This window comes from Myotis yumanensis, unplaced genomic scaffold, assembly GCF_028538775.1.
Source record: "Myotis yumanensis isolate MYYU_CA2020_CCGP unplaced genomic scaffold, mMyoYum1.0.hap1 SCAF_15, whole genome shotgun sequence".
Taxonomy (NCBI): domain Eukaryota; kingdom Metazoa; phylum Chordata; class Mammalia; order Chiroptera; family Vespertilionidae; genus Myotis; species Myotis yumanensis.
Genome location: NW_027223766.1, coordinates 50,625,246 through 50,645,926, shown reverse-complemented (window position 1 = coordinate 50,645,926; position 20,681 = coordinate 50,625,246). Strand labels below are relative to the sequence as shown.

General features: G+C 50.5%; 2 protein-coding genes across 8 annotated transcripts in view; both read right to left on the bottom strand.

The window, feature by feature from the left end:
- TG (thyroglobulin) overlaps nucleotides 1–3,947 on the bottom strand; it is a 155,020-nt gene extending 151,073 nt beyond the window's left edge. Inside the window, exons 1-4 of the mRNA XM_070392365.1 lie at nucleotides 3,881–3,947; nucleotides 2,570–2,678; nucleotides 2,237–2,334; nucleotides 695–898 (exon numbers count right to left, since the gene is read on the bottom strand). Of these exons, the coding sequence (XP_070248466.1) occupies nucleotides 695–898; nucleotides 2,237–2,334; nucleotides 2,570–2,678; nucleotides 3,881–3,947 (478 nt within the window). The remainder of the gene's footprint in view (nucleotides 1–694; nucleotides 899–2,236; nucleotides 2,335–2,569; nucleotides 2,679–3,880) is intronic.
- A 5,008-nt stretch (nucleotides 3,948–8,955) lies between these two features.
- The window catches only part of PHF20L1 (PHD finger protein 20 like 1), a 54,440-nt gene continuing 42,714 nt past the window's right edge, over nucleotides 8,956–20,681 (bottom strand). For all 7 annotated transcript variants that reach the window (XM_070392357.1, XM_070392359.1, XM_070392360.1 and 4 more), the window contains 9 exons: nucleotides 20,611–20,667; nucleotides 19,349–19,456; nucleotides 18,425–18,589; nucleotides 17,625–17,806; nucleotides 16,629–16,728; nucleotides 15,190–15,385; nucleotides 13,832–14,198; nucleotides 12,431–12,593; nucleotides 8,956–10,949 (listed from right to left, as the gene is read on the bottom strand). In XM_070392357.1, coding sequence (XP_070248458.1) covers nucleotides 10,807–10,949; nucleotides 12,431–12,593; nucleotides 13,832–14,198; nucleotides 15,190–15,385; nucleotides 16,629–16,728; nucleotides 17,625–17,806; nucleotides 18,425–18,589; nucleotides 19,349–19,456; nucleotides 20,611–20,667 — 1,481 coding nt within the window. In that variant the 3' untranslated portion in view covers nucleotides 8,956–10,806. The remainder of the gene's footprint in view (nucleotides 10,950–12,430; nucleotides 12,594–13,831; nucleotides 14,199–15,189; nucleotides 15,386–16,628; nucleotides 16,729–17,624; nucleotides 17,807–18,424; nucleotides 18,590–19,348; nucleotides 19,457–20,610; nucleotides 20,668–20,681) is intronic.

Here is a 20,681-nt window from a genome sequence, read left to right as displayed (position 1 = left end):
GTCTTAGGCGACCCCTGTGAAAGGGTCGTTCGACCGCCAAAGGGGCCGCGACCCACAGGTTGAGAACCACTGCATTAGAATCAGCAGGGCCCAGCTGGCGGGCTCCACGGTTGAGCATCAACCTAGAAACCAAGAGGTGGCTGGTTCCACCCCGAGTCAGGGCACGTGCCCAGGTTGCGGCTCGATCCCCAATGGGGGATGTGCAGGAGGCAGCCGATGATGTTGCTCTCTCATCGTTGTTTCTGTCTCTCTAACCCTCTCCCTTCTTCTCCCTATACAAATCAATAAAAACATATTTTAACAAAATAAAAAATATAAGCGTGGAACAGACTCGAACCTCAGAGGGAAGGTGGCGGAGGTGTTTGGGTGGGAAGTGATCAACCAAAAACCGTGGATGCTTACATGCAGAGCCCACGGACACAGACAATAGGGTGGCGAAGGCCTGGGGTGGGGGCAGGGCAGGCTAGAAAGGGTCAATAGGGGTGGAGGGAGAGGAGGCATATGTAATACTTTCAACAATAAAGATTTTAGAAGATAATAATAATAAATCAAGGTCATTAGACATTTTATAAAAATAAGAAGTCATAAGATCTTCCCTAAACGCTTTCATCTCTGCACCGAGGGCCGGGCCCTCTGCCCTTGTCCCGTGGGGAGAGCACACCCCCGCCCCTCACCGGGGAGGTTGGGGACTTACATCTCGTGGGCCTGCCCCGCTGGCGGGTCCCGTACACCTCCATGCCCTCCGTGTCCACACACCAGCACTGCTCCCGCCGCACGTCACACTGCACCGGCGCGTACTCCCCTGAATCCTGGCACTGAGGGAGGTAGGAGGCGGCCGTGCCGTTGAGGTAGCCGCTCAGCAAGACCTGCTGCCGGTGCAGCTGGCAGAAGGACAGGCCTGTGGGCGAGGGGCAGCGTCAGGTCTCAGCCCAGGACTTCCCGGCCTCCCTAGAGGTTGCACAGGCCGTGGATGCTCAGCGCGCTGGGGGCAGGCTCAGGACCAGCGTGTCCACCTCTATCCCGGGATTCCTTCCAGCATCCTGCGGCCAAGGCCGGGAAGGGCAGGCTGCCCCCTGCCCGTCAGTCTCTTCCCCTCTCTGTGCCTCCCCCTCCTCATCGATAGACTTATCAGAAAGTCCATCTGCCTTCCTCAGCGAGAGGAGGAGGAGTGACAGAACGATGACTGCCCCTACCGAACATCCCTGTGCGCCAGAGGTTGTACACGTGTGTTAACCCTCACACACCCGTGAGGCTGATCCTATGTTCCCGGTACAGATGAGGAGCCGCAGCACCGTGGGGCGTGGGGCGTGGGGCCTGGCCAGTGTCATCCAGGGAGTGTCAGGAGCCAGCCTGCTCCCCAGCCTGCGGGCCGGCCCCGAAAGGCCAGCGCCCAAGTCCCAGCTCTCCTCCCCGACAGGATCGCTGGTCCTAGACTCCATCTCACCATTTAAAGATGACCTCAAAAAACTGTTTAATTAAATTTAAAGGAAAAAAAGCCCTAGCTGTTTTGGCTCAGTGGATAAAGCATCAGCCCACGAGATGAAGGGTTGTGGGTTCAATTCCGGTCAAGGGCACGTACCTGGGTCGCAGGCTCCATCCCCAGCCCTGACCAGGGTGTGTGCAGGAGGCAACCCATCGATGTGTCTCTCTCATATCGATGTTTCTCTCTGTCTCTCCCCCTTCCTTCTACTCTCTCTTTAAATCAACGGAAAAATATCCTTGGATGAGGACTAACTAACCAACTAACTAAATGTGACCAGCTTAAGCTGATCTTTGTTTTAGGCTTAACTAAGTCATGCCCCAAACAGGGACTGTTGTTTTGAGTTCTCATCATAGTCGCTATTTTAACAGGGAAGTTGTTCCCTGAGCCTCAAACCTCAGAAACACTCAGTGAGACACGTTTGGGCTGCCCAAGCTGCTCTCTGGGTCACAGCCTGGAATGTCTGCTCACAGCGGGACTCAGCCCCAGGCCCAGGCCCAGACCCTGGCCCAGAGGGGAGGGACTCCGAACCTACTTGCTCACCAAGTGCCTTGATGGTCCCACATGATTGCACAGGAGCCCTGCGGGACACGGGCCTGGCGTGCAGGACTGTCGGCCTCACGCAAGGAGAACCAGCAGCCCAGAGGGACACTGGCCTGGGCACGTGCCACACCCAGAGCTCTTTCCAAGGTGTGTGTGGCCCTCACCAGGTCCCCCCTTCCCATGGGACACCCCGTCACCTCCTTGCACACTTACATGCCACGGGCCGCCCGGGCTGCCTGCTGCCAGCCACCTCCCTGCCGTCGGCGCCCACACACCAGCAGGAGCGGCCGTCACTCCGGCACTGGACGGTCCTGAGGCGGGGAGACACCAGCGTGGGCACATGAGGGCTCCCTGCCCTCGGCCTCCCATCTCCCCAGCTGTGATGCGTGTGATGAGGGAGAGGGAGTGGGGGTGAGTAGGGAGCGGGGTTGGGGGGTGATGGGAAGGCAAGTTCTCCTCTCCTGGCTCGCTCACCCCTGCAGCTTCATCACTCATGCTCTAGCCCCAGGGGGAGGGGGAGGTGGTGGGGGCAGAGGGAGCTCTTACTGGAAGCTGCCATCCTCAGCGCACTGGGGCACGTGGTCGGCTCGCTCCTGGAAGGCCCTGGCCCTCTGCAGCTCGCAGGGACGGAGCGGCTGGGCGTCCACCTGGTACTCTGCGGAGAGAGGCTCGTCAGCGCGTGGCCTGGACTCCGGAACCAGGACGGGTCCCGTAGGCCGGGGTCTTATTTCTGGCATCATCACCAACCATGAGGTCCCAACCCACAATTTTTCAACTGATCACACTTTTCCACGTATGACAGGAGCTCATTTAATTCTCAACAAAAACCTGGGAGGGGCAGAGGGGGTGAAATCTCCATCCTGTCCATGTGACACTAAGACCGGGAGGGGAAAGGGACCTGCTCAGGGCCACACAGCTGCCGAGAGACGGGTTCAGGGCAAACCATGGACTGCACCCCGCCCCCCCGCCCCAAGCCGTGGTCAGGTTTGGCGGAACACCAGCGAGGGGGTGCCATTGAATTATCAAGGCCTCCCTGCAGACAGAGCACCCCGGGCACAGAGTAGAAATAGGAATTAATGGATGAGTCTCGCGTGTCTTATTTGCACTGAGACACATGAAACATGCGAGGGCTCACTCGGAAATCGCATCAGGAGGCAAGTGCCACCTCTTCCTTTCCAGCGAGGAAACGGAAGCCTAGATGCACCCAGAGCCACACAGGAAGTGGCGGAGCCGCGCCCAGGACGCAGGTGCATGCCCCCTATGGGTAGGTTTCACACTAGCTGCTGACTGCCCCACGCCTGATGACCTGGGCCTCGAGACAGCTAAGAAATAAAACACTGTCCATGTCGAAAGCTTGCTAACAGCGGCCCGGCCGGCGTGGCTCAGGGGTTGAGCATCAGCCTATGAACCAGGAGGTCACGGTTCCATTCCAGGTCAGGGCACATGCTCAGGTTGCGAGCTCGATCCGCTGTGTAGGGTGTGCAGGAGGCAGCCATCCATGATTCTCTCTCACCATTGATGTTTCTATCTCTGTCTCCCTCTCCCTTCCTCTCTGAAATCATAAAAATATATTTTTAAAAAATCCGCTAACAGCATGGGGTGCGGGGAGTTAGAATTAAATTAGGAAGATGGCGTTTCCCATCTCCTGTGCACCAATCACGAGCTAAGTGACCTTGGACAGTTGAGACCTCCTCTCAGAACCTCTGTCTCTTCATCTAGAAAGAGCAAATAAGAGACCTGGGAACACTGCAGGGATTAAATGAGACCAAGGATGTGCAAAGGCCCTGGTCAGAGCCTGGCTGGCTGAGGGGCTCTGGCCTCCTCCTGCTGCTCCATGGCCTCGGGTGGGGAACTCACCAAAGATGTTGGCTGACACCAGGCAGGCGGAGGCCAGCAGGTCGAAGATCCACAGGGCCAGCGCCATCCTGGGCCCTTCAGGGGGTGAAGGGGTAGAGGCTCTGCCCCGGGGCTCTGGCCAGGGAGCCTTTATGGAGCTGCTGTGCCCACTGCCCCCGCCCACGGGCGCTCAGGAGAGCAGCGCCGCCCTGTCTCCTCTGCTGCGCACAAGGGCTCCTCCACCCGCGTCTGCTTCCCGAGGGCACTCGTGTGGCCAGTCAGGGGTGAGAGTCTTGCTGAGGACATGGGGGTGCAGAAGAGGGTTGGGTGGCTTCCAAATTCATCTTTACACAGAAAAGACGAAGCTCGGGGCTTTGTGGGCAACAGGCTCAGACCCACAGGGAGAAAGCAATCCCCCTTCCTTGCATCCATCCCTCCTTCCCTCTACCAGTATTTGTTTAGAGCCCATCAGTAGCAGACAGGAGCCAGGCAGTGAGGGGATGGCAGAGAACAAAACAGGCACAATCAGTAGCATAGGATGGCCCGGCCGGCGTGGCTCAGTGGTTGAGCGTTTACCTATGAACCAGGAGGCCATGGTCCAATTCCTGGTCACAGGCAGAGCATATGCCCAGGTTGTGGGCTCGATCCCCAGTATGGGGCGTGCAGGAGGCAGCCGATCAATGACTCTCTCTCACCATTGACGTTTCTATCTCTCTCTCCCTCTCCCTGCCTCTCTGAAATCAATAAAAATATGGGTTGTTTTTTTTTAAAGCACAGTATTTGTATATAACTACTCAGTGTTGGTTACTATCTCATTTTTGTGTTTGTGATACAAACCACGGGAAGTAAAATTCAACAGTTTTTTAACTGACAGTGTGTGTGGGCTTAAAAACAGGTAGAAGCCCTGCTCTGCACAACCTTCCTGAAGAATCACGTCAGCCCACAGCTCCAACATCTCCGGCTCCAGCCCCAGCCCCAGCCCCAGCCCCAGCCCCAGCTCCAGCCCCAGGCCCAGCCCCAACCCCAGCTCCAGCACCAGCTCTAGCACCAGCTCCAGCCCCAGCTCCAGCCCCAGCTCCAGCCCCAGAACCAGCACCAGCACCAGCCCCAGCTCCAGCACCAGCTCCAGCTGGTCACGATGAGTGAGGTCTGTCAAGCTTCCGGCCCACGCCACCTGGATGCTCCACAGACATTTCACATCCCACCTGTCCCACATGCCCCTCTTCGACATGCTGCTGCTATCCAGTAGCAAACCTGAGCGCGTCCTGAACCTCCGCCCTTCCCCTCATCAGCCTCTGATCCTACAGCGAGCCCGCACTCCATCCCTCGGGCACGGACCCTCCCCTACACCCTCGCTGCCCCTGCCTCCTCGGCCCCCCAGCCTGACCAGCTGACCAGCACAGCCTCCCCCTGGCCTCCCCACGCCCGCCCTGGCCCTGGCCAGGCTGCTTCTCAGCTGTAGGGGTGGAGGATGGAGACACACGTCTTGGGTGTCAGAAGCACTGGCGGGGCTTGGCGACCACTCCGCCTGGGGAGTGGGCATACTGAAGAATGAGGCATGGACTTAGATCAGCGGTTCTCAACCTGTGGGTCGCGACCCCTTTGGGGGTCGAACGACCCTTTCACAGCGGTCGCCTAAGACCATCAGAAAACACATATAAAATTACATATTGTTTTGTGATTAATCACTATGCTTTAATTATGTTCAATTTGTCACAATGAAAATACATCCTGCATATCAGATATTTACATGACGATTCATAACAGTAGCAACATTACAGTTATGAAGTAGCAACGAAAATAATTTTATGGTTGGGTCACAACATGAGGAACTGTATGAAAGGGTCGCGGCGTTAGGAAGGTTGAGAACCACTGACTTAGATGGCTGGAGAGGCTGTAAAGACGGCGCACGAGGAAGCGCCCCCCCAGCAGCCCCTGCCGCCCCTATATGGGCAAGTTACCCCCGGGCTGTGGGAGCAGCGCTGTCCTCACTGTCAGGACGGAGCATCACAGCCTGATGGGGCAGCCACCCAGGGCGCACGCACAGAGCGGGCCCCCAGCCTGTGCCCAGTCATCCTCGCTGGCCCGGCCCCGGGAAGAGACAGTGGCGTCAGTGCCTCCTGCCCGGGCCAGGCGCTCCGCTCCACCGGGTTTGATGCCTTGGGGACCCTGGAATTCACATCCTGGGGGGATGCGTGCTGTGGGGTCAGGGAACTGGGGGCAGTGAGCTGATGCCACTGCAGACCCCCCTGGAGAGGGCGAGGCCCAGGTGGCTGTGAAGGTGAGCGCTGAGGGGGCTGGGGGGCCGGAGCTGCCGGCAGACTGGGCACAAGGGCACCAGGAGAGGTGCTTCTCTCCACCCAAGCAGCCGAGCGTGAGCCGGAGCCACGCCAGCACGGCCTCCGCACCCGAGACCTCGCTCATCGTGACTCAGCTCCTTGTCCCCAGTGCCCGCCGCTGGGCAGGCTCCCCACCGGCCCTGCCACCTCCCCTCTCCTTGGCCACAAACACAACCACTTAACCTCCTCTCCCACCCGCTTCCTTCTCCAAGACTGGGAGCTGTGCCTAAGGGGCGCCTCCTGGAGATTGGGGTGCGGGGAGGGCGAGGGGGGGCTGGAGAGCCAGTGGGACACAGGGGAGGAGATGCTTTGAGACATCAGATGTCACTGTCTCTGACCCCATCGGCCATCACCCACCCGAGACCCGCCGAGCCTCCTGCCCTCGCAGCCCAGCCAGGCCCTGCGAGACGTGTCTCCCCAAGTCCCACCCGGGAACTCACGGCCACAAACCCTCCTTGTCCGGGTTGTGGGCGATCATGGCCGTCCTGGTGCTGGACTCCGCTTCCAGAAGGTGGACACGCACTCCCCTCCGCCTGCCGAGCACGGCCGGACCCCGGACACTGCAGACAAAGAGACTGAGACTGAGCAGTGGAGACGAGCGGAACCACGTGGCAGTAAGTGCCCTGGACTTCATTTTGCCTCGTGTGTCTCAGACCGGGCACTGGAGAAACAGCAATCTAGAAAATTCCAAAAAGCTTAGGCCCCGAGCCCTGCGCCAGGGTGGCGACCGGCTGCGTGAGGAGAGGAGCCGACTGTCACATGGCTGGGCCGCCCCTCTCGCTGTGGGGTCCTGGAGGCCCAGTGGGGAGCCTGGACGTCCACCCCTCCTGGTGGTGACAATAAGGTGCCTCTCTCCCTTCCCAGCGGGTGGTGTCTGAAGGGGCCTGGGGACAGGCAGGACGGTCACCACCTCCCAGCAGTCACTGAAGGTCACATGGGAGCCTAAACCCCAACCCAACCAGAGGGAACCAGGGCCTGTCCCCTGCAGGTGTCAGCAGAGGTGGGGCTAGAACCTGGATTCCTACCCCCGCCCCGCCACCCCCCGCAGCAATGAGGGGGTGCCCTTCCTGCTGCTGTCAGTTCTACTGAAACGGAGGGTTTAAATGAGAACCAGGATTTCTTAGCACAACACCCACCGTCCAGGCTTTGACGAAAATCACTCATCAGACCAAGGAGCAGGAGATGTCACCTTGAAGCACCAGCTAAGTCAAGACCGCGGGTGACACGCACAGTACACAGCACAGAGCGGGCCCGCGGTCAGTGGCCAGTTAATCCTCTAGCCTGGAAGTGGCTGTTTTCGTTTTGTTGGTTTTTCTTCCAGGATCAACTGGATTTATCTTTTTAATATATTTTTATTGCTGATAGTATGACAGATATCTCCCGTTTTCCCTCCCCTTGCCCCCCTCCTCCCAGCCCTTACCCACCCCCCAGGCTTCACCATCCTATTGCCCGTGGCCATGGGCTATGCCTGTATGTAAGTTCTTTGGTTTGTCTCTTCTCATCCCCCAACCCCACATCGAGGTGTCGGTCTGTCCCATGCCTCCCTGCTTCCGGTCTTATTTTGTTGGTCAGTTCATTGTGTTCACTAGATTCCACAGGCAAGTGAGAGCGCGGGCTACTTGTCTTTCTCAGACTGGCTCGTTCCACTCGGCATCATATTGGAAGGGGCCGTTTTGATGAATGAGAATGAACAGAGTTAACATGCCAGTAGTGATACTTCCGCGACACGGTTTTTATGAAGAACGGTGGACACAGTGGGACTGGGAAGCAGAAAGGCATCGACCCGTTTTGAGGGCCCGGCACACCCAGTGATGAAACGGAGATGGGGGAAGAGAGAGTTTCAAGCAGGCGCTGGGGTGACTGTCGGCAGGAGATCCGGGGGCTGCGGGGAACGGGCCGCGTGTGGACCATGCGGAAGAGGAGCATCCGAGAGGAAGCGTGTGCAAGTGAGTGTGCGAAGGGGACTTGGCCTGAGAGGACAAGAACCGAGAGCCTTGGGGGAAGAGGGCACCGCCCGGTGTGAAGAAAGGAGCTCAGCAGGACCACACACGTGTGAGGAGGCACAAGCTCCAGCTCTCAGCCTCACACTGAGGACGGCCGCTCCCCGCCGAGGCTCATTCCATCCTGGCTGGGTCGCAGTGACACGTTTCCTGGCCAATATTTAAATAGATGTGCTTGTGCTGTTTACAAGACTGAACACCAGTTCATCTGGAACTTCTCACAAGGGACTTACACCCTCCTAACCAAGGAACGCTCAGCCACTACTTGCTGAAAGGCTTCCATCAATCCTTGATACACTCTGCATCGAATGGGTATGTATACAGAAGTGATTTGACATATTGACTTCAAAAAGTCTAAATTTAAAAATTCAGACTTCCAATTCACTTACACAGAAGCAGAGCGAAATTTCAGCCACCTAATTATCTATCAATGGAACTTCCAGTTTGCTGGCTGCTGACAAACCAAGTGGTCTCATTTGAAGACACCGTAAGAACAAGACACATTAACACAGCCAGGCACTGAGAGGGTGTGTTAGGCACACAAGGGTTTCTCTGGGTGAGACAAGAATCCAGGCGCCACCCCAGGCACTCATAGGCTCAGGAGGCTTTGCGCTATTGCTGAGAAAAAGGAGATATAAATTCAGTGTCCAGGATGTACCCATAAAAGGGAAAAGATGAGAGCTATTGTTTTTAAGCACAAATGAAAGGTACAGTATCAATCTTGAAATACATTCACAAATTTACTCCACACATGGAATACAGGCACATTATTTTTACTTTAATATGCAAGTTTAAGCAACTCTCCACAGTGTCACCTCTACGGAAGCTGCCACCTCAGTGGGTCTGATGAAGCTACTGTCGCAGGGACACCCAGGACTATGTTGTCTGCTGGACTTGGCGCTTGTGTCAGGCTCAGAACCTCAAGGGCAAGACAGTGCTAACGACTGTGCCGCACGTTCTTCTCATCGTCTTCACATCAAAATACAAGGCCGCAAAGAGGCGAGCGGGAGCCGCCAGGTATGTGGAATCGTTTTAATAAAGTGTTTTACATACAGTACCTTACATATAGAACAGTGTGTTTGCAAATTTAAATAACATCTGAATGTACAGTGGCATGAATTCTTATCAAAGATAAATTCAAGTTTCCTGTCTCTCAGTTCTGAATGCACGTATACAGACCGCGAGAACTGATCCACAGAACGAGGCATAAAATATTCAAGTGTCATGTCATCAAACAGCCTCCTCTGAACAGCCTTTCCCCCCCTTTTTAAAAGAGTTTCAAAACCTGTACATACATTTTTAAATTTTAAAAACAGTCTGTTAAAAGGTAACATTTCATGTTAACCACCAATTCTTATAGTCTATGGTAATAAAACTAGATATGTGTAGATATAAATATGTGTGGGCTATGTACATATGTACGCCGAGGGTTTGCTTCAAACAAGCGTCCACGCGGCCGCATCCCTGCGCGAGCAAGTGCAGGCGCACAGAGCACTGCGGGCGGGACCGGGCTCGGAGCCCAGCAAGAGCTGACACAGCAACTTAGTTGCCTTTGGTTTCCAAAACGGGTCCATCTGTGATCAAAGTGAAAAGTTCTGAGTGCGCATGTATTTTTTAAAAATAAAATTCATCTTCAGAAACGCAGCTTTTCCAGTATTCCACTACCAGCAGTCGGGAGCCCCTGCCAGGCCGTCCGGTCGCTCCCTGCCTCGTCCCGCTGAGGGTATTCCCGTTGCTTTTCTGAAGGAAACACTGGGCAGTTGGGATGAGTCGGTGCGAAGCCTGCACACTGCAATCGCCTGTCCGTGTCACAGACAGGGCAGTGGCATGCACGCTTCCGAAGGCCTGATGGCACCTGTAAGACTTGGGGGACAGCCCCCATGACACCTAAAATCCTCCTTGCAGCCACATCATCCGCATTTGGCACACTGACCCTTCTGCAACCCATTTTGTTTTCAATGAGCTTCGTGCCCGCAATAAACTCCAGTTCCCTGGTGTTTGCTTTCAGAAGTCCATTGGAGTGAGGTGCGGATTCTACACCTGTTCTCCCGTCAGTTTTCCGATCAAGGACATTCCTCACCTAAGAAACAGCTCATGATCCTTAAAAGCAGAAACACTCTGTTTCCAGGCAGCTGGTCAACTGCAGAGAAGACAGCTCTCACGGCAACTTACAGAACTTGGGTTTCCTCTACATTTTTTTTTTTTTTTTTTTGGCCAAATGCTGGTTTATAAACAAGGATCTTCCTACTACAAACTATATATCTCTTTCTACGGTGTCTTGAGTTTTATGTAATCAACTACTCAAAAACCCTGCCCATTCAATTCCCTCAGTAGAGTCCATTCCACTTCCACTGATCTTGGCAATATCATCGCAGCTTGCTCATAAATTGATTTTCACATTAGCATCCTTGATAAAGTTGTTCTCTATTTCCCTTTTCAAGGTGCCAGGCTATGATGTCACAAATCAGGAAGTGACCAAACAGCCCTGCACTGTTACTATCCACCCAGCAGCCACACGGGCAGTGAACACCACCCCACTGGTGAGCGCCCCGCCCTCTCCCCCAGACTTGGCGGTCACAGGGAGCGCAGCGTCATACGGAGCACAGCGTCATACGGAGCACAGCGTGGCTATCTGCTGCACCTTGCCCATGTCCATCAGCAGCTGCTTGAGGTGGCGCTTAAGTTGGGGCAATCTTGTGAGAGGGTCAGGCGGCTCTAGCTCCCCTGTGAAATCCAGCCAGCTTTCCAGAACTGAAAGAGAACCAACACATGTGAATGCAATTAGAAGAACAGCCAAAACTGGTATCATGAGAAGGCTGCAAACGTGATGGAGACAGTTCACTTCCCTTTTTGAGGAAGGCCAATATGCACAGCCACTTAGCAGCCTTTATATCTTATCCCACTAGGGCTCAAGTCTCTCTTGGTAAGCTTAAACTACTGCGATTTTAGGTAATTTTTCTCTTTATATATGTTTAAATTAACTATTTTTTATAAAAATATATTTTTGATTTCAGAAAGAAAGGGAGAGGGAGAGGGAGAGAGAGGTAGAAACATCAATGATGGGAGAGAATCACTGATTGGCTGCTTCCTGCACATCCCCATCTGGGGAGGAGCCTGCAACTCAAGCATGTGCCCTTGACCAGAATCGAACCCGGGACCCTTCAGCCCCCAGGCAGATGCTCTATCCACTGAGCAAAACCGGCTAGGGCAAATTACCTCCATTTTGAATGTCTCTTTTTACTCTTTCATGGAATATAGAGAAAAAAGAAAATGTGACACTCTCCCTTATTATTATTAATAAAAATTGTAGAATGCAAATTCACTGCATTCTGCCTAGACGCTTAGTATGTTTATGTATTTTTAAAAAGTAATGATGCCCTAGCCGACTTGGCTCAGTGGATAGAGCATCGACCTGTGGACTGAAGGGTCATGGGTTCGATTCCGGTCAAGGGCATATGCCTGAGTTGTGGGCTCGATCCCCAGTAGGGGGCATTCAGGAGGCAGCCAATCAATGATTCTCTCTCCTCATTGGTGTTTCTATCTCTCCCTCTCCCTCTCCCTTCCTCCCTGAAATCAACAAAAATATATTAAAAAAAAAAAAAAAAAGTAATGACAACATAGAATTGAAAAGGGCACAGAAATTGCCACCTTCTTTCCTTTGTTAAAAACGAACTTCTGATTAGAGTAGCTGAGTTTCCCTTAAAATGAAGTAGAGACAGTTTAAGCCTAAATGAATAGTTACTGTGAGCAGGCACAGGGCAATATTTCATAAATATCCACCTGAAAAAAACAGAACACAAACCCTAAGATTATGCAGTCACATTGTCCCAAGCTTGGAGACTGCCCGTGCCAGCTGTGTAAGCACATGGAGAGGGAGCGAGGGAGCGAGGGAGCCCCTCAGCATGGCCAGCACCTGCAGTCTCCACCCCACAATTTAAAAAGCTTTAAAACAGCCCTAGCTCTCAGTGATTAGAGCATCAGCCCGAGGGCTGAAGGGTCCTGGGTTCGAATCCAGTCAAAGGGCATGTACCTCAGTGGCGGGCTCTCTCTCACATCAATGTTTCTCTCTCTCTCTCTCTCTCTCTCTGTCTCTCCCTCTCCCTTCTACTCTCTCTAAAAAAATCAATAGAAGAATATTCTCAAATGAGGATTAACAACAACAAAAAAGCCTAAAACAACGTCTTCATAATTACACACTGTAGTAACTGCATTTTAGTTCTTCCTTAAATTACCATCAACTTCTTTTTCTATGAGATCCATCCTGCTGGTGACTTCATTCTGCACGTTCTCGATGTGCGTAAGGAGGTTGAGCTGCCACTGCAGATGTGCGTCTCCTGGGTCTTCAGAGCCCTTTTTATCATTATAAACAAATACCATATTCTTTTCAGCTGGATTCTTCACCAAACACCATTGGAAAAAAACAAAGAGTTGGATGTAATGTACCATCATAAAGAAAAAGATACATTAAAAACCTCATCACCCACAAAGATCAGAGAAATCCAATCAAACTCCTAGACTATTCTTAAGGAATTCTAGCCCATAATCAAATGACAGCTGATGGTCCATAAGAGCAGACATTTCTGCTCCATCTCCCCACAATGCCTAGCAGCACAGTGTTACACAGGATCAAAGGTACTGACTAAAACTCGATAAACAAATGAACTCACTAATGACAGTCTATAATTAGAATGTCCAGCTAATTCAGACTGACCCCTCCCTCAATTCATCTTAACTGATGACACACACAGATGGCAGGCAAAAAGCAATGATGGGAAAATCAAGAAAGTTGGCAAAGACCAGTATAAAGTCTAATTAACTGCAGGTGGGACTGGACTGATGCAGTGAAATCAATGAGGCAAGGGAAAGAGAAAACTCTTAAAAACTTAAGTGCAAACTGCTTGGTGCACACACACCAAATCTGAACTCAGAAATAACCCATTTCACAAATGGGATATTAATTTGACAACATAATTTAGCACAAGTTTTATGAAATGCAAGCTTCCCAAATTCAGTCAAATATGTATTTATGGTGATTACTTGATAAAGGGAGCCAGACAATGAAGCACTAACTTGAAAGTGGCACTGCGAATTGAAACTCGATTTTGTAAAGATGAAGGCACATCCCTGACAAACCCCGGGAACAGAAGGTTTATAGATGTTCACTGGACACAGAGCTCTAGGAATTCAACTTACCGCATAATGGAGCTGATATGTCTATACAAATATGCTAACATTTTTAAAAAGAGGATTAAAGTGCCACCTTTTATCTTACACATAAAAAAGACAAATTCTATTAAAATATATACACACCCATGTGCACGTTCATATTCTCACACAGACATTTCCATTTGGAATAAAATGTGGTTCATGTTTTTGTAGGTATCTAGGTGTGCTTATAAAACTGAAACTTTTGTTAGGGCAAAAGTTTACTGAAATAGTACAATTCTGAATTCGGGGATAATTAAGTGTCCAAAGGGCCCGTGTTTTCTTGCAGAGAAAGCAAAACTTGTCTTTTCCCTCCGGAGGCACTGCAACCTCGGAACTGTAAGCAAGCTCTGGGACTCAGGTGGGCATTTTCTTTCCCTTTGCTGACCTGGCACATGCTCCATCACAGACACGGGGACTAGCCCTACCTGTGCAGGCGCCCCAACTGCTCTCCCCGGGCACTGCGCACGGCGTCTCTCCCTCAGGTACAGTTCCTGTTCTTCCTCACAACTGCTGACGTCATCCTCCTCGGAGCTCCCGGGGTCCGCGAGAGCTCTGCAGTCCGGGCCGGAGCTCGGCGGCTTCTGGTAGCTGTGCTCGCTGGTTATGTAGGTTCCTTCCACTTTTGGGGGTGCCCGGGGTGGCTCCTTGTGGTTCTGCACGTGGTGTTTCTTTTCTTCAGGAGTAACTGTGTCTTGCACTATTACTTTTTTCTCTGCCCCTGCAACGACTTGATCTTGGTCTTTCCGCTTCCCAGAACAGGCCCAGAGATGAAGGTCAGGATGGTGTTTATTCCTTAAAACAAAGTGGAGAAATAGCAATTAAAAAAAAAAAATCTAGCAACAAGCACAATGCGTAAGTTTCACCATCAGAATGACACAGCTAGCCTGGTGATGCTGCCTTCTGTGTGCGGAGTGCCTGCCTCAGGCCGCCTGACTCCCGGCTCACCAACTAGGGAACCGGGTTAGGAGGAGGTCAGGACTCAAGACAAAAGCAACAATATTCTGTAGGTTGATCTGCTCCAGTATTTCACCCAAAATTTGAATTCTCACAATTTGATAGAAATAGTACTCAGGGGGAAAAGCAACAATGAATTTAATTCTGTTGATATATGGACTTCTTTTTCTACTGGATTTTCACTATACTATCTTTGCATTGTATGATATGAAAAACTTTTATGTGAGCATATTTTTAAATCTTTATTCCATCAAAAAGTGATACTTGCCCAGGATGAAATCTCTGACTACGACGGTGGACAGAGTGAAGCCCCTGCCACACACCCCCATGTACCCAAGGTGCGGTCCCCCAGGCTTTTCCTGCACACACAGAATTCTTTCAAAACAGCCCAGCGTGCACCTTCTCTTCTTACACACACAGAGCTCTCACCATCTGCCTTCCTCGGATGTCACATGCCTGGCCATCCTGCAAGTCAGTACCTACAGATTTCCTTATTTTCAGCCTAGCGGCTAAGCAGTACCACTGTACATGGTCTAATCACCCAGCCAACTTCCCACCGACAGGCGTGTTTATCTTTACACACAGGTGGGAATGTGTCAGACAGATAACGTTCTAGCTATGGACCTGCTGAGTACAATATGCACATCTTTACTTTGATAGGTACTGTCCACGTAACCACATCCAAGATGTTATTAATCTCTCCTCTTTTTAAGTTACAATTTATTCAGTAACGATTCTGCCTTCTGCTGGTCTGAACCTTCAAAAGGCCACGCGGTGTGGTCTGCATTAGGCTTTCCACTAAACGGGACCAGCCCAGTCAGCGACTCACTTGAGGATGCCAATCTTCAGCTGCAGGCCGTGCAGGACCTCCGTGACGCCGTAGACGTCAGCAAGCAGGTGGTGTGTGGACACGATCTTTTTGGCATTAAGGTGAGAATAATTCTCCTTCACGAATGACAGCCCGCACATCCTCCCATTGTTCAGCCAGTCCTTGTCGTGGCGGTACTTGGCGCTCCACCTCTGCCCTGTAGAGGGAGCGGGCATTCGTCACCAAGGGTCCCACGCCTCAGGTGTCTGTTCAGCTGCCACCCTAACATCCTCAGTGAGCAGGGCGAGCTCCAGAGTGAAGACACACTGCAAAGGGCACGGGGCTCTGAGGGCGGGCCCAGGAGGACTCCCTGCCCGCCGAGGACAGGCTCCATTAGGAGTGGTGGCCGCAGAGGGCCCAGCGGAGGGACCCTGGCGTGCACTGCTTTCCACTTTGCATCATCTGCCATCTGCCCTCTGAAAAGGCTGAGGGCCAGACAGAAATGAGACCGGGACACCTGCTGCTCACTCACCTGTGGTGACCTGGATACGAAGGACTAGGGACCCCTCCCCACGGCTGAGACCTGCAGAACCCTACGTAATCCTGTACTCTTGATGTCCACAGGAACTATACCCCACTATTAGCTGTGTGTCTGTGTCCCCACTGCACTATAAGGAAGAGGAGGTGTCATTAGAATCAGTCAGCTGACCTCTCCCCGGTGCCTCACAGACAGAAGGCATGTGTAAATGCCGCTGAATGAATGGACACATGTCTGCATTCATGTCCGCCTGCTTCTTCACTTACTGCATTTTTTAAATAGACATAAAAGCAATTCGTTAGCCTCCTATTTAAGCATGTAGTGCGCTCTGCCTCGGAAACGGAGAGCACAGGCAGAGCAGAAGTGCCCCTCTGAGAGCCGAGGGGGGAAGCCTCTGTGGACAGCACCCTGAGCGGTTCCAGGGGAGCAGGTCTGCATCTCGGTCCTGCCACATCTAGTCTGTCCTTGTGCCCAAGGATTCCACCTTCTGTGCCCAAGCTGCCTTGTCATGAAATAAAGGAACCACATGTGATCATCTGAGATCCCATCTGCTCTGAAAGTGGTTGGGTGTACAGCTCCACGAGGAACGTGACAAAACGAAGGCAGAAGAGTAAGTTCAGGACAGCCTCCATTCGAGAGCCAGGCGTAGCCTGCTCAGAAGCAGCGCCCAGAAGCACAGGAAGGGGCATGTTCTGCTCCAGGAAAAAGCTGAACCGCCCTTCCAGCAAGGCAGTACCATGTGGATGAACTTATGGAAATGTCTTTGCCTCAGTCATTCATATAAAAACTACTTGGAAATCTTATATGGAAGCAGAGTCTCAGTGGCAAGGAAGGAGCGGCGTCCTGTGCAGCTGTCTCCCTGTGGATTCATCACAGACCTGTGGATGTGGGGAGTGTGGGGCGTCGTGGGTGGGTGTCTTACCGGGAGGGTCGCGGCAGACGTAGCAGGTGTACTGCTCCGGGATGCTCTCCTCCAGCAGCCCCAGGCACACGCTGTGCTGCCAGCACAGACACTCGTCGCACTGCGGGACAGAGGAGCCATCATGCGGGCCCGCCACCCACAGGGGCCCTCCCGTACCCCTCCTCCACACAGCAAAGCCAGTGAGCGCTGAAGACGAATCTCATTTTGGAAACAGTCAACTATTTCGGGAACTTCCTCTGGTTGCACCCATTAAAATGTGCTCTGATAAATTACTTGATTCATTAAAAAGTCATAAACCTATTTCTCTCATCTATTTTCCACTGATTTTTAGGTAATTACATGTTTTAAACTCTTAAAAATAGCTTATTAAAGTGCAGAAAAAAATTTTTAAAGGCAAGTTTATAGCAATGCCTGTAACAAAAATCTCTTAAAGTACCAACTATAAATCTGTAGTTTTCTTATGTGAGAAAACTACTGAAAATGGGGAGAAGAAAGGAGATTACTATTTTTATTCCTGAACTAACATCTCCAAATCTCCCATGTCATCACAAAACGTGTGCGATGCCTTCCTTTTCTCTGAAAGATGCTCTGCCCGCAGGGAGAGGCCGTCTGTCCTCCCATCTTGAGGGCCAGTGGGATTTTGTTCCCACGGCTGCCAGGTGGAGGGAGACACACAGTGTAAATCACAACAGGGATGCAGACCAGCAAGAGAAGGGCTAGGTCCACCGTCAGTGTGGATGCTCACCCATCTGAATGGCTCCTGAAATGAACTGCAGCTTGAGGGCCGCGCACTAAACACCCTGGCAAAGGGGGAGAGTCTGTCTAAGAAAGTCTCTTCTCTGGTGAAGAGAGTCCCAGTCACTACTGCTGCACGTGCACATCACGCTGCGTTAGACACCTCGCCTCCCGCAGCACAGCGAGGAGAGAGAACGCAGAAGTGCGGTGCACTGCGGAGCCCTGAAATCACTCACTCTTCCCGCGGGGAAGGCAGCGCACCTGGATCATGAAGCCGTTCTCCTCGTCCATTTCACAAATGCATCGCACGATTTCATTAAGAGCATCGTCTTCATCCTGAGATTCCTCAAAGTTGGTGGAGTCGAAGTCCTGATTGTACTCATCCCCACTCAGAAGCAAGCTCTCTGTGGAAGAGTCATCGAGGAACTCCACGTCGGTCAAGTCTAGACACACAGAAAGGGATCTCAGCACAGGCCATTTCCGGGGACGGGATCACGCTCCTACATACTGAGCGAGCGAGGGCAAACAGATGCTTTTGCTCGTACACTGATGTGTTTCTCTCTCTTTTCCTTCCTCTCTCTAAAATTCTTTTACAAAAGAATTCAAAGTCCATTTTTAAGACTAAGATAAACATTTGGAGAAAAAGCATGATCTTTGGAGTTAAGATCAATCTTGGTTGGAGTTTTAATTCTAACACCAACTAACCCATAAAGCTGCTTGATTCATAAGCCTCTGCCTGTCTATCTATGCAACGTGGATCAGAATAGCTACTTTATAAGCTGGTAGTGAAGAGTATGAAAATAGATGTAAAAACACCTGCAGAAAAGCAGAATATGATAGAAACTAATAGTTTCTTCCTACCATCTGACCTACTACTAAGTATAAAGTCAATTTTACTTTATAAGCAATAAAAAGTAGCACGAACTTCCAATGTTGACATTTCCATTTAGTTTATAGAATAACTTTTCAAACTGTGCTCAGACAGGCCCTCAATAAAGCATGTTCTACCCTCAGATCTACATTTAAGAACCTGAGACTTGTTTAAGCATTAGTTCACATACTTTCACCGCTGAGATCCACTGACAGAATCGCCCTGGGGTACTGATACGTGGTGTTCTTCTCCGTAAACATGCTGCGCAGAGCCAGGGAGGGCCCCGAAGACCGAGTCAGCGGGGAGCAGCACCTTTCCAGAAACTCTAGGGAGCTGTCTTCATAGTCTGAATAGTCTGCAATACAAGACACACAAAGGAACAGTACAGTGCCCGGTAATCAAGAAGAGGTGCTATAAAAGTAATGAGGTCAGGTTTCAGACACATAATGATCACACCACCACTTCCTCTTCCCACCCACGCCTCGCTAGATGATTCTGCATCTCATCACCTGGGTTTGGCAGGCTACCCAAGAGACTATCACTGGTTTTCTCACTGTTTTCTGAAAGCTGAATCAAGGCACTATGAGATTCTAGATCAGTGATGGCGAACCTTTTGAGCTCGGCGTGTCAGCATTTTGAAAAACGCTAACTTAACTCTGGTGCCGTGTCACATATAGAAATTTTTTGATATTTGCAAAAATAGTAAAACAAAGATTTATATTTTTGATATTTATTTTATATATTTAAATGCCATTTAACAAAGAAAAATCAACCAAAAGAATGAGTTCGCGTGTCACCTCTGACATGCGTGTCATAGGTTCGCCATCACTGCTCTAGATTGAGAATAACTCCTTCAGTCCGCTCAAGGGTGCCTGTCAGGTTACCTAGTCCGCCATAAGGTGGGAATGGAAGTCTCCAACTGCTGCAAAGATTAATTTACAAACCGCTTAATTTATAAACCTAGCTCCTATTTTCAAAATTATCAAGACAAAGGAAAGCCACAGGAACTTCTCAGTTCTCATCCACATAGGGATCTTGTCCTACCTCCATTTTGGTAAAAGAAGAGAGAAAAGTTGAAAAAAAAAAAAGGCAATCGCCATTTTAATATACTTACCATGCTGCTTAGATTTCTTTTTCTTTTTCTTCTTCTTCTTCTGTTTTGGCTTGTAGTGATCTTTGTCTCTCTTCTCTCTCCTTTCTTTATCCTTTTCTTTTCTCTTACCTACATGACAAGAGAGAGTGAGTCAGGAATCAGCCTGGTCCTGAGCGGTTCCTTTGTGGTTAACCTAAAAGCAGCATTTACGTTTGAATCAGCTATTCCAGTCACCTGCCCAGAGTGATGGGTTCAATTAAACTGTTCCTGTCCTGAGTCTGGAGCTCCTGATGAGCTTATTGGGCTATAAGAGGGGGTCTTCATTAGCAGTGCTGAGAATCCCAACTCCTGACACCTTGAAGTTAACACAGACAGCAGTTAACATCTTTAAACGAGGAAATAACTCAGCTTCCTGACGTGGGGAGAACTAAGCTCCGCAACCTCAGGCCGCCTGGGAGACTCAGCTTCTCCGTGGGTGGCTCAATAAGAATATATTAGAAGATTAAAGAAAACTTGATGAGCTCTTTACTTTGGAAAAATAAGAGAGATTAAACCAACCCATAAATAATTCCTTCAGTCTTCAATACCTCCCCAGTGTGTACAAGAATGAAAACTAAACACACAAAAAAATGTATTTCATTAAACTTACTTTTCCTAAAATTTCCTTTTACCCAATCGTGTACTTTAAAGAAAATAAATGGAAGTTAAAGCAGTATCCTAGAATATTTTATATAAAATTAATCCATCACAGATATTCAACTATTGTTCCAACTCAGAAAGGGTTAGTTAGTCTGCGATTTATCACCCAGGTTTAATCAACTCCCAGTGACCACAACCCAGTAGCTAAACTGTAGAGTATTTAAGACTGTCATCATTATTCCAAAACTTTTAGGCATTATAGCACAGCTGCTAGAAAAGACAGCACAAAACTTAGTAACTTTTTTATACGGTAGTTTAAAGAAGATAGCCTGGGAAAAATGACTATTTCATTTCAAAGTATCAACAATATTCAATGGCAGCTTATTTTTAAATAGCCACAGCTTTAAAGATGTTTAAATACACAGTTCTGAGAAAGCCTTCAAGTCCATTGACAAAAATACACACAATACTGTAAGATATGCATGAAAGAAATCCTGCACCTGGAGATGAACAACACCAGTAAAGGCTCAGACATCGCTCACGCCTTAAGGAGCACTACCAGGTAAAGAGCCAGGGACAGACCAAGTCCTCCCACTGCCAAGCCATTTAGTCTTTTGCGTAAAGATTTTACTTTCTGTTCATACCAAATGCTGTGGAGCTTTTTTCTTCCAATTTCACTTTTTTTTCTGTTTTCGATATTCCTGCAGGTTTAGGG